The sequence below is a fragment of the Oncorhynchus tshawytscha genome, linkage group LG23 (genome assembly GCF_018296145.1).
Source record: "Oncorhynchus tshawytscha isolate Ot180627B linkage group LG23, Otsh_v2.0, whole genome shotgun sequence".
NCBI lineage: Eukaryota > Metazoa > Chordata > Actinopteri > Salmoniformes > Salmonidae > Oncorhynchus > Oncorhynchus tshawytscha.
The window spans coordinates 12,842,485-12,855,000 of record NC_056451.1 but is presented as its reverse complement, the minus strand read 5'-3'; the positions used below and the strand labels follow the sequence as shown (position 1 = coordinate 12,855,000).

Genomic DNA, 12,516 nt, shown 5'->3' with positions numbered 1-12,516 from the left:
GATCACGTGTAGGGATATTTACGGCGTGGCATCACCATCACCACCCTTACCTACTGTGTGCACAGGCGAGGGTGACTGTGTTTCTGAATTATGTATTAGCAGTAGTACTATCTGTAATTGATACCAAATTGTGAAATTAAAATGTAAACTTTTTTCTGTCTGGGGAATTTATATTGTTACAGAGCTGCGCCACACCAGTTGGTTAACGTTGACCAAATGCAATTTGATTGGTCAACACCTACACATTAAGTAACTGAGTATTTTGGATTTCTCTGCCCATGGAGATTGACCAGGAGGATGTTGAGAGGGATGAGGGGCGATTGTCTTTGGTGGGGAGGGGTGTTTTTTTTTTTTGTCCCACTTTGTGCCATCTGAGCAGCCGTAGAGAAGGGAAACAGTGATCGTACAGAAACATTAATGACAAAGCATCACCGTTTAGAACAGAGTTAGACAACCCAGGTCCTGGAGTGCTGCAGGCACTACATGTTTGTAATTTAACTGACCTGAAAGACCAGGTGTGTTGAATTTAGGCAATCATTGAACTGATCAATCAGCTCAGTTGGTCAGGTGTGGTGCCTGAAACCGAACAGGGTTGCCTACCCCTACTCTGTAAGATCTACTTCTCTTCACATAAACAGGCTCAATGTTTTGAACAGCTCCTCTCCTCCAGATCTGAAAGAGCATCGACACTGAACAAAAATATAAATGCAACATGTAAAGTGTTGGTTTCATGAGCTGAAATTAAAAATCCAGAAATGTTCCATATGTACACATTTCTCAAATGTTCTGCACAAATGTACTTACCTGTTAATGAGCATTTCTACTTAGCCAAGATAATATATCCACCTGACAGTAATAAGTAATCATCAAGGAGATGATTAAACAGCATGATCATTACACAGGTGCACATTGTGCGGGGACCAAAGGCCACTCTAAAATGCAGGTTTTGTCATCCAACACAATGCCAAAGATGTCTCAAGTTTTGAGGAAGCGTGTAATTGGTATCATGACAGCAGGAATGTCCACCAGAGCTGTTACCAGAGAATTTAATGTTAATTTCTCTGCCATAAGCAGAGAATTTCTGTTTTTAGAGAATTTGGCAGTACGTCCAACCGGCCTCAACCGCAGACCACATGTGGGCGAGTGGTTTGCTGATGTCAATGTGAACAGAGTGCCCCATGGTTGCGATGGGGTTATGGTATTGGTATCACCCATTGAGCATGTTTGGGATTCTCTGTATCAAGGTGTATAACAGCGTGTTCCAGTTCCCACCAATATCCAGCAACTTTGCACAGCCATTGAAGAGGAGTGGGACAACATTCCACAGGCCACAATCAACAGCCTGATCAACTTTATGAGAAGGAAATGTTGTGCTGCATGAGGCAAATAAATGGTGGTTACACCGGATACTGACCAGTTTTCTGATCCATCCCGTAACTTTTTTTTAAAGGTGCGCTATATATACAAACTATGTGGCCACCCCTTAACATCACTGGATTTGGCTATTTCCGCCACACCCGTTTGGTGAAGGAGGAATACTGGTCTGGGGCTGTTTTTCATGGTTCGGGCTAGGCTCCTTAGTTCCAGTGAAGGGAAATCTTAACACTACAGCATACAATGACATTCTAAACGATTATGTGCTTCCAACTGTGTGGTAACAGTTTGGGGAAGGCCCATTCCCGTTTCAGCATGACAATGCCTCTGAGCATGATGCTAGGTCCATAAAGAAATGGTTGTTCGAGATCGGTGTGGAAGAACTTGACTGGCCCTCACAGAGCCCTGACCTCAACCCCATTGAACACATTTGGGATGAATTGGAATGCAGACTGCGAGCCAGACCTAATCGCTCAACATCAGTGCCCGACCTGACTAATGCTCTTGTGGCTGAATGGAAGCAAGTCCCCAGCTCCCCCCAGGAATGTTCCAACATCTAGTGGAAAGCCTTCCCAGAAGAGTGGAGGCTGTTATAGCAGCAAAGGGGGAACCGACTCCATATTAATGCCCATGATATTGGAAAGAGATGTTTGATGAGCAGGTGTCCAGATACTTTGGTCATGTGAAATTCATAGATTAGGGTCCAATCCTTTTATTTCAATGAACTGTTTTCCTTATATGAACTATAACTTGGTAAGTCTTTGAAATTGTTGCATGTAGCGTTTATATTTTTGTTCAGTGTGTATATATGTGTATGTATGTATGTATGTATATACAGTGGGGCAAAAAAGTATTTAGTCAGCCACCAATTGTGCAAGTTCTCCCACTTAAAAAGATGAGGCCTGTAATTTTCATCATAGGTACACTTCAATTATGACAGACAAAATGAGAAAAAAAAATCCAGAAAATCACATTGTAGGATTTTTAATGAATTTATTTGTAAATTATGGTGGAAAATAAGTTCTGAGAACGTTCTGCTGCCTGCAACATCCTCCAGCATGACCGGTTTGGCGGTGGGCCAGTCATGGTGTGGGGTGGCACTTCTTTGCGGGGCTGCACAGCCCTCCATGTGCTCGCCAGAGGTAGCCTGACTGCCATTAGGTACCGAGATGAGATCCTCAGACCCCTTGTGAGACCATATGCTGGTGCGGTTGGCCCTGGGTTCCTCCTAATGCAAGACAATGCTAGACCTCATGTGGCTGGAGTGTGTCAGCAGTTCCTGCAAGAGGAATGCATTGATGCTATGGACTGGCCCGCCCGTTCCCTAGACCTGAATCCAATTGAGCACATCTGGGACATCATGTCTCGCTCCATCCACCAACGCCACGTTGCACCACAGACTGTCCAGGAGTTGGCGGATGCTTTAGTCCAGGTCTGGGAGGAGATCCCTCAGGAGACCATCCGCCACCTCATCAGGAGCATGCCCAGGCGTTGTAGGGAGGTCATACAGGCACGTGGAGGCCACACGCACTACTGAGCCTCATTTTGACTTGTTTTAAGGACAGAAGTTTACATACACTCAATTAGTATTTGCTAGCATTGCCTTTAAATTGTTTAACTTAGGTCAAACGTTTTGGGTAGCCTTCCACAAGCTTCCCACAATGAGTTGGGTGAATGTTAGCCCATTCCTCCTGACAGAGCTGGTGTAACTTGAGTCAGGTTTGTAGGCCTCCTTGCTCGCACATGCTTTTTCAGTTCTGCTCACAAATTCTCTCTGTGATTGAGGTCAGGGCTTTGTGATGGCCACTCCAATACCTTGACTTTGTTGTCCTTAAGCTATTTTGCCACAACTTTGGAAGTATGCTTGGTGTCATTGTCTATTTGGAAGACCCATTTGCGACCAAGCTTTAACCCTGACTGATGTCTTGAGATGTTGCTTCAATATCTCCACATAATTTTCCTGTCTCATGAAGCTGTCTATTTTGTGAAGTGCACCATTCCCTCCTGCAGCAAAGCCCCCCCCCCCACAACATGGCGCTGCCACCCCCGTGCTTCACGGTTGGGGTGGTGTTCTTAGGCTTGCAAGCCTCCCCCTTATTTCCTCCAAACATAACGATGGTCATTATGGCCAAACAGTTCTATTTTTGTTTCATCAGACCAGAGGACATTTCTCCAAAAAGTACGATCTTTATCCCCATGTGCAGTTGCAAACCGTAGTCTGGCTTTTTTTATGGCGGTTTTGGAGCAGTGGCTTCTTCCTTGCTGAGCGGCCTTTCAGGTTATGTCTCTATAGGACTCGTTTTACTGTGGATATTGATACTTTTGTAACTGTTTCCTCCAGCATCTTCACAAGGTCCTTTGCAGTTTTGGGAATGATTTGCACTTTTCGCACCGAAGTACATTCATCTCTAGGAGACAGAACGCATCTCCTTCCTGAGCGGTATGACGGCTGCGTGGTCCCATGGTGTTTACACTTGTGTACTATAGTTTGTACAGATGAACGTGGTACCTTCAGGCGTTTGGAAATTGCTCCCAAGGATGAACCAGACTTTTTCTTTCTGAGGTCTTGGCTGATTTCTTATGATTTTCCCATGATGTTAAGCAAAGAGGCACTGAGTTTGAAGGTAGGCCTTGAAATACATCCACAGGTACACCTCCAATTGACTCAAATGATGCCATGCCATAATTTTCTGGAATTTCCCAAGCTGTTTAAAGGCACACTAAGTTGACTGTATGTAAACTTCTGACCCACTGGAATTGTGAGACAGATATAAGCAAAATAATCTGTAAACAATTGTTTGAAAAATGAATTGTGCCATGCGCAAAGTAGATGTCCTAATCGACTTGCCAAAACTATAGTTTGTTAACCTCTCTAGGGTACGGGGGACGGTAGCGTCCCACCTAGTCAACTACCAGTGAAACTGCAGGGCGCCAAATTCAAAACAACAGAAATCCCATAATTAAAATGCCTCAAACGTACATGTATTTTACACCATTTTAAAGATACACTTCTTGTTAATCCCACCACAGTGTCCGATTTCAAAAAGGCTTTACAACGAAAGCAAACCAAACGATTATGTTAGGTCAGAGCCAAGTCACAGAAAAACACAGCCATATTTCCAGCCAAAGAGAGGAGTCACAAAAAGCAGAAATGTAGATAAAATTAATCACTAACCTTTGATGATCTTCATCAGATGACACTCATAGGACTTCATGTTACACAATCCATGTATTTTTTGTTCAGTAAAGTTCATATTTATATCCAAAAATCTGAGTTTACATTGGCACGTTATGTTCAGTAGTTCCAAAACCTCCGGTGATTTTGCAGAGTGCCACATCAATTTACAGAAATACTCATAATAAACATTGCTAAAAGATACAATTGTTATGCATGTAATTTTAGATCCACTTCTCCTTAATGCAACCGCTGTGTCAGATTTCAAAAAAACTTTACGGAAAAAGCACACCATGCAATAATCTGAGTACGGCGCTCAGAGACCAAAACAACCCAAACAGATATCCACCATGTTGTGTATTCAACAGAAGTCAGAAATAGCATTATAAATATTCACTTACCTTTGATGATCTTCATCAGAATGCACTCCCAGGAATCCCAGTTCCACAACAAATGTTTGTTTTGTTCGATATTTGTCCATTTATGTCCAAATACCTTCTTTTTGTTCGGTACACAATCCAAACTCACGACGCACGATCACTAGGAGCAGACAAAAAGTTCCGTTACAGTCCGTAGAAACATGTCAAACGATGTATAGAATCTATCTTTAGGATGTTTTTAACATAAATCTTCAATAATGTTCCAACCGTAGAATTCCTATGTCTGTAGAATTGCAATGGAACAGAGCTAACTATCACGTGAGTGCGCGAGACTGAGCTCGTGGCACTCTGCCAGACCTCTGACACAATCCCCTCTCATTCGCCCCCCCACTTCACAGTAGAAGCATCAAACAAGGTTCTAAAGACTGTTGACATCTAGTGGAAGCCTTAGGAAGTGCAATATGACCCCATTGACACTGTGTATTTGATAGGCCAAGAGTTGAAAAACTACAAACCTCAGATTTCCCACTTCCTGGTTGGATTTTTAGTCAGGTTTTTGCCTACCATATGAGTTCTGTTATACTCACAGACACCTTCAAACAGTTTTAGAAACTTCAGTGTTTTCTATCCAAATCTACAAATTATATGCATATTATAGCTTTTATGGCTGAGTAGCAGGCAGTTTAATTTGGGCACGCTTTTCATCCAACATTCCCAATGCTGCCCCCTACCCTAGAGAAGTTAACAAGAAATTTGTGGAGTGGTTGAAAAACAAGTTTTAATGACTATAAGCTAAGCGTATGTAAACTTCTGATTTCAACTGTGTGTATGTGTGTGTGTGTGTATACACAGTACTAGTAACACATTTGGGGTGGACACCTACTCATTCAAGCGTTTTTCTTTATTTTTTAAAACTATTTTCTACATTGTATAATAATAGTGAAGACATCCAAACTATTAAAAAACACATGGAATCATGAATTAACCAAAAAAGTGTTGAACAAATCCAAAATATATTTTATATTTCAGATTCTCCAAAGTAGCCACCCTTTGCCTTTGACAGCTATGCACACTCTTGGCATTCTCTCAACCAGCTTCATGAGGTAGTCACCTGGAATGGAATGCGTTTAAATTAGCAGGTGTGCTTTGTTAAGTTCATTTGTGGAATTTCTTAATGCGTTTGAGCCAATCTGTTGTGTCTTGACAAGGTATGGTATACAGAAGAAAGCCCTATTTGGTAAAAGACCAAGGCCATATTATGGCAAGGACAGCTCAAATAAACAAAGAGAAACGACAGTCCATCATTACTTTAAGACATGAAGGTCAGTCAATATGGAAAATGTTAAAAACTTTTGAAAGTTTCTTCAAGTGTAGTCGCAAAGACAATCATGCGCTATCTATTTTTATATTTTTATATCTTTGCTTAAAACTTGGTTAGTTGAAGTCAAACCATCTGCCGTCCAAATTCGAAACTCAAAGTCAAATATAGACTTATTGACACTGTGCACTTTCACATTTTTACACTTCTCACATTCATTCACCTACTGTATGTTTCATGCATGTTCAAACCACACACGCCCACACATTCACGTTACATACAATTTTCTTTAAAAAAAAGCTGATATTTAATTCAACTCAGTATGTGAATGTTAAGGAGTTTTTTTTGTGCACAATACACATAGGCCCACTGATTTTTCTCATTTAAATGTTCATTGTGTCTCATCACTAAAGCCTTTGTGACGGGTCACTCAACGTTTTCATTGTAGTTTTTGGACCGGGTTTTTGCCATTTTCGATGACATAATAGTGGTTACTGATTGACTGGGCCAATTTGCTCCCTGTGTGTTTGTAAATGGGTGGCTGTAAATGAGTTGTCGCAATAAAGCCTTCAGGCATTAGTCCCAGCTGACATTGACTCAAGAATGGTCTGTACAGTTATGGTGCATTAGAGTTGAGGAGCAAGTGCTCAGTTCACTATGGGAGAAGGGAGCTGAAATACAATCGTGCTGCTTCTCAATGCAGCCTAAAATCCCTGCATTTATGGTGCTACTTGCCAGGAGTCTTAGCTTTTTTACATTGGGTTTTAAGACCCCTTACACAGGTGTGGATCATGGCAATGGACTGTATAGGATCCAGCGATGCCTTCAAACTGGGGATTTTAGGAAGCATCGTTAGGAGGTAAGCATTTATTTGGTTTTCTTCAGGCAAACTCTTCTTCCGAGCAGCATATGATGAAATCTTAAGCCTAGTCTTGTGTAACTCTGTTACCAATTCCTCCATGAGCTAACAAACATGTTTCTGAGAGAAGCGTGTGCAAATGTTTTGGAAAATGTAGCCTACCGGTACGCACCATTTAAATTATAATCTTATTTCCATTTCCTGGGAACTTGCAACTAGAAAAACATGTACACAGTACACAGGCTACTATGTAAAAAGAGGTTGATAGTTTTGGGAGGCATTTTTGTCCCTGATGTTCTCGCAAAAGTGCTTTTGGAACATAATGACATGCTCTGTTTTGTCAGAAGCTGTATTGTTTGCTGTATGAGTGGTTAAGCAGGTAGGCCTACTGAAGGTGAACTGCTGCCCCCTCCCTGAGCTGGGCTACTGGAATCCATAGTGGCACATGTCTCGACTTGGCATCATAAAGTCTCTGGTATTGCTGGCTGGGTCAGTCGTTTTCTTTGTCTTAAAATGCCTTAGTCTGAGGTATGCACTGACGACTGGGGCGGCAGGTCGCCTAGTGGTTAGAGCATTGGACTAGTAACCGGAAGGTTGCAAGATCGAATCTCCGAGCTGACAAGGTAAAAATCTGTCCTTCTGCCCCTGAACAAGGCAAATACCCCACTGTTCCTAGGCCGTCATTGAAAATAAGAATTTGTTCTTAACTGACTTGCCTAGTTAAATAAAGGTAAAATAAAAATAAACTCACTGTCATGTGCAGACTGACTTGACTGCCTGCCTGACGTGTGTACAGACCTGTTAAGTCTGCCTCACCCGTGTAACTGCAGGATGGAGAGACTAGGGAAAAAGAGGTAGAGAGGGTGGGGGCGTAGACCTGTGAGCCTCGTTGTGGCGTTTCCTATCCCGGATTAACTCACTGACGGAGATGTTGTTGAGCACCTGCCAACTCAGGCCTCGCTTTCCTGCACCACAACACCAGGGAAGGACTGAGGAGATGGACGAACAGGGCATAATGGGACCTACAGGCTAGATATCAGGTCAAAATGTAGAGCAACGTAGAAATGGGGTGAGTCACGGCACTCGAGGCCTCTGATTAAATTCAACCGTCGGTTTACCCTCTAGCCATTTGCTGGTATGTGTGTGTGTTGCTGCCTGCTGTGTTTACTGTATATAGAGTATTTATAGTGGAAGATCAAGCCGCTCCAGAGGTAGGCTAAATTCCCCCAGGAATGTTTCCAGAGTACTCAGGGGGTAGAGCTGAGCCAGTCAGTCACACTTTGGCTGTGGTGCCTGAAATAGGGCTCTGTTGTTTTAAGCCAGGGATCTCCGTGAAACCTTTAAAATCCGGTGCTTTTGGAGGACTTAGGCCAAACAGGCACGAGAGAGCGTGAGAGGCAGCCAGACTTCCCCCTGAACAGGTACTGAGACAGAAAGTTACTTTTTCCGATTTAAAGAAAGGCAACTGGGACAGAGCTGAGTTTGTCTGGGATAATAACTACACTAGCTAGATAGATGCTGTGGCAGGGCTGAGTTTGTCTGGGATAGTAACTAGATGTCGACCGATAATTTTTCAACGCCGATACCGATTATTGGAGGACCAAAAAACCCGATACCGATTAATCGGACGTTTTTTAAAACGTTTTTTAAAATTTTTAATAATGACAATTACAACAATGCTGAATTAACACTTATTTTAACTTAATATAATACACCAATAAAATCAATTTAGCCTCAAGTAGATAATGAAACATGTACAATTTGGTTTAAATGCAAAAACAAAGTGTTGGAGAAGAAAGTAAAAGTGCAATATGTGCTATGTAAGAAAGCTAATGTTTCAGTTCCTTGCTCAGAACATGAGAACATATGAAAGCTGGTGGTTCCTTTTAACATGAGTCTTCAATATTCCCAGGTAAGAAGTTGTAGTTATTGTAGGACTATTTCCCTCTATACCATTTGTATTTCATTAACCTTTGACTATTGGATGTTCTTATAGGCACTTTAGTATTGCCAGTGTAACAGTATAGCTTCCGTCCCTCTCCTCGCTCCTCCCTGGGCTCGAACCAGCAACACAACGACAACAGCCACCACATCGAAGCAGCGATACTCATGCAGAGCAAGGGAAACAACCACCCCAAGGCTCAGAGCGAGTGAAGTTTGAAAACGCTATTAGCGTGCGCTAACTAGCCAGCCATTGCACTTCGGTCACACCAGCCTCATCTCGGGAGTTGATAGGTTTGAAGTCATAAACAGCGCAATGCTTGACGCACAACGAAGAGCTGCTGGCAAAACGCACGAAAGTGCTGTTTGAATGAATGTTTACGCGCCTGCTTCTGCCTACCACTGCTCAGTCAGATACTTGTATGCTTGTATGCTCAGTCAGATTATATGCAACACAGGACACGCTAGATAATATCTAGTAATATCATCAACCATGTGTAGTTAACTAGTGATTGTTTTTTATAAGATAAGTTTAATGCTAGCTAGCAACTTACCTTGGCCTACAGCATTTGCGTAACAGGCAGTCTCCTTGTGGAGTGCAACGAGAGAGAGGCAGGTCGTTATTGCGTTGGACTAGTTAACTGTAAGGTTGCAAGGTTGGATCCCCCGAGCTGACAAGGTGAAAATCTGTCTTTCTGCCCCTGAACGAGGCAGTTAGCCCACCGTTGCTAGGCCGTAATTGAAAATAAGAATGTGTTCTTAACTGACTTGCCTAGTTAAATAAAGAGGTAAAAAAAATGTAAAATAAAATCGGCGCCAAAAAATACCGATTTCCGATTGTTATGAAAACTTGAAGTCGGCCATTCCGATTAATCGGTCAACCTCTATAATAGTAACTACACTAGCTAGATAGATGCTGTGGCAGGGCTGAGTTTGTCTGTGACAGTAACTAGACTAGCTAGATAGATGCTGTGGCAGGGCTGCATTTGTCTGAGGGTGGGGGGTAGAAGATACTGTGATGTAGCCTAGCCAATCTGGTAAGGTTGTCGCTAAATGGAGGTTGTACTTGGGACGTACAGCTAAGACCAAATATCTTGTGGTGGTGTTAGGGATGGGAAATGTGGACGTGATATCTATGGTGTTTCTGATGGGACAGGGAGTTAGCTTCTCTTTGGTTTCTGCAGTGTGTGACCATATATAGGTTTGAGGTGTTTTGTGTAATAAATTGGTAATAAGGCAGACTCGTCCAAAGCAACATGAACACAGGCCACATTCAGCAGCAGCTGATTATGTGGTGAGTGCCGAGTATCCTCCAGGGTTGAGGTCAATTCAAAATGAAGGCAGTCAATTCAGGAAGTAAACTGAAATTCCAGGTCAATAATTTTAAAAAGAGTACCTATGTTCTATGCTTTAATTCAAAGCTTTTTCCATTTGTTAATTTTCAATTCAAATCACTTCCTGAATTGACTGCATTCCATTTGAATTGACCCCAACCATGGTATCTCTGAGTTTGTGTTAACCCACACCTCTCGTCTCTGTGGTTCCCTAGGTCCCTGGATGCCCCACGGCACTCCGTCCTCGCTCGCCCTCCCGATGGCCGGCAGCTGACCCCGCCCCCCAGGATGACGGTGAGAGAGCGGCTGCGAGAGAAGATCTCGGCGGCGTTTTACCGCCATGGGCTGCTTTGCGCTTCCTATCCGGTGCCCATCATCCTCTTCACCTCTGCCAGTATTCTCGCCTGCTGGTACGTCTGAGGAAGGGGAGTGTCTGTGAGGGAAGGGGGTTCTGGGGATGGGCGTGTGGATCTTCAAGAGATTATATGTGAGAGTTCTTGTACTGGTTTCTCTGAACATGTTTTTGGCAGGTTTTGAAAGGATTGTATGTATTTTTTCTATCCACATGGGCAGAGGTGAGATGGTAGGTCAGTAAAATAGAAGAGAAGCAGATGGATGAACATTTAAAAAAAAAAAAAAAAGAGGTCAACAACAGAGGTGGGAGAAAAAGGAGCAGGCCCTGCAAAACCCAGTCAACTAAATGAAACGGCCATAGCCATACACATAAATCAGCACTCGGAACAGAACACACACTTTTCCACCTCAGAGTTCCACATTAGAGGTCAACCCCGTCACAGTTGAAAGGTCACAGATGAGAAGTCAGGACAGGATGGAACGAATACGGTACAGCATGGAACCGTGGAGGCAGCAGTGCACTGCCAAAAGCACGGCTGGCTGACGGCTGCACTGAGTGCAGGGAATTAAAGGGGTGGAAGCAGAGTTAAAAAGAGAGACACAGCAGAGGGCTGTGAGAAAGTGACCCCTGGAGAATAGGCCTATCTGTGTGTTCCTGGCCCTCCATCTGCCTCCCAGGAGGTGGGGGCTCCTGCTGCAAAACAAAAGCCCTTTGTGGCAGTACAGTGACCTTAGAGAGAGGGAGAGGGAGAGAGGGTGTAGTGTCCTCAAAGAGAAATCTGTATCCCGTGGCCTGACAGGCTGCCAAAGAACCAGGATGAAAGAGTGTTCAAGCACTTAGATACTGAGCAACACTGTCAGTCACGTCACTATTAAAAAAAACAAGCATTTCGCTACACCCGCAATAACATCTGCTAAATATGTGTATGTGACCAAATATATTGTATTTATTGTACTATACTTTGGAACTATGCAAACTGCACATTTTGATGTGGTGCAGGTCAGGGATACTGAGTCAGTATTGACAGTGTTTAGTGTATAGAACCCCCGTAAACGTTTCAGTGTGTTCAGTCCTCACCTGAAAATCAATTTCCCAATGCCCTGGTGGAATCTTTAGTTAATTATTCAAGAGGTTTGAAATGCTTTTGCTCGTCTATGGAAGTGGGCTTCAACTTTGAAGGCAACAGAGCAAGGCCTATACCCTTCACAGTGGGGTAGTCTCCTCACGAGGGGTAATAAGATTTTAAGAGATTTTAACTGGTTATGGTTGGCGTCCTCCAAATTTGTACCTACATTCATCCCTTTGCTACAGTATTGCCAGGCTGTCGCCATCATTTCCAGTCGTGGTAAAAGTGTACCCAATGGCCTAACAGAGACAGACAAATGCAGCACTGTCACTCTGGCTGTTTGTCTTAGCCTCAGTAGCCTCGTAGCTTTCCATGAATTTTGGAGGCGCCCTTGAACTTAATGCACTTGTTGGTTTTCTTCGTTTTTTTCCGACATTTAAAATGAGTTTGTTCACAGGGCAAATGGGCCCTAGAAAGTGGTCATTTCTAGGAGAATGGTTGAGTGAAGACGATGACAACCTGGGATGAAAGGTTGTAGTTACTTACTCTTGCATTAGGGTGGAATTAGTGAGCATTAGTAGACTCATGTTTTACAAACACACATTCATGAGTGGATATGGTATCGGCATACATATTAAGCGCTAAACCCCTTCAATCCTTTTCTCATTAAGTGTGTGTATGTGTGTGTGTTCGTTCCTGTGTCAGTGTGTGGGG

At 43.1% G+C, this 12,516-nt stretch overlaps 1 protein-coding gene across 4 annotated transcripts in view; it reads left to right on the top strand.

Annotated features, from left to right (window-relative positions):
• The window catches only part of LOC112222934 (sterol regulatory element-binding protein cleavage-activating protein), a 37,633-nt gene that overhangs the window by 997 nt on the left and 24,120 nt on the right, over positions 1 to 12,516 (top strand). The window contains exons 1-2 of one of the 4 annotated variants that reach the window (XM_024385813.2): positions 6,839 to 7,106; positions 10,597 to 10,791. In XM_024385813.2, the coding sequence (XP_024241581.1) occupies positions 7,039 to 7,106; positions 10,597 to 10,791 (263 nt within the window). In that variant the 5' untranslated portion in view covers positions 6,839 to 7,038. Of the gene's footprint in view, positions 1 to 6,838; positions 7,107 to 8,019; positions 8,176 to 8,375; positions 8,528 to 10,596; positions 10,792 to 12,516 lie in introns of those variants that run through there. The other 3 variants (XM_024385814.2, XM_024385816.2, XM_024385815.2) reach the window with 3 other exon arrangements.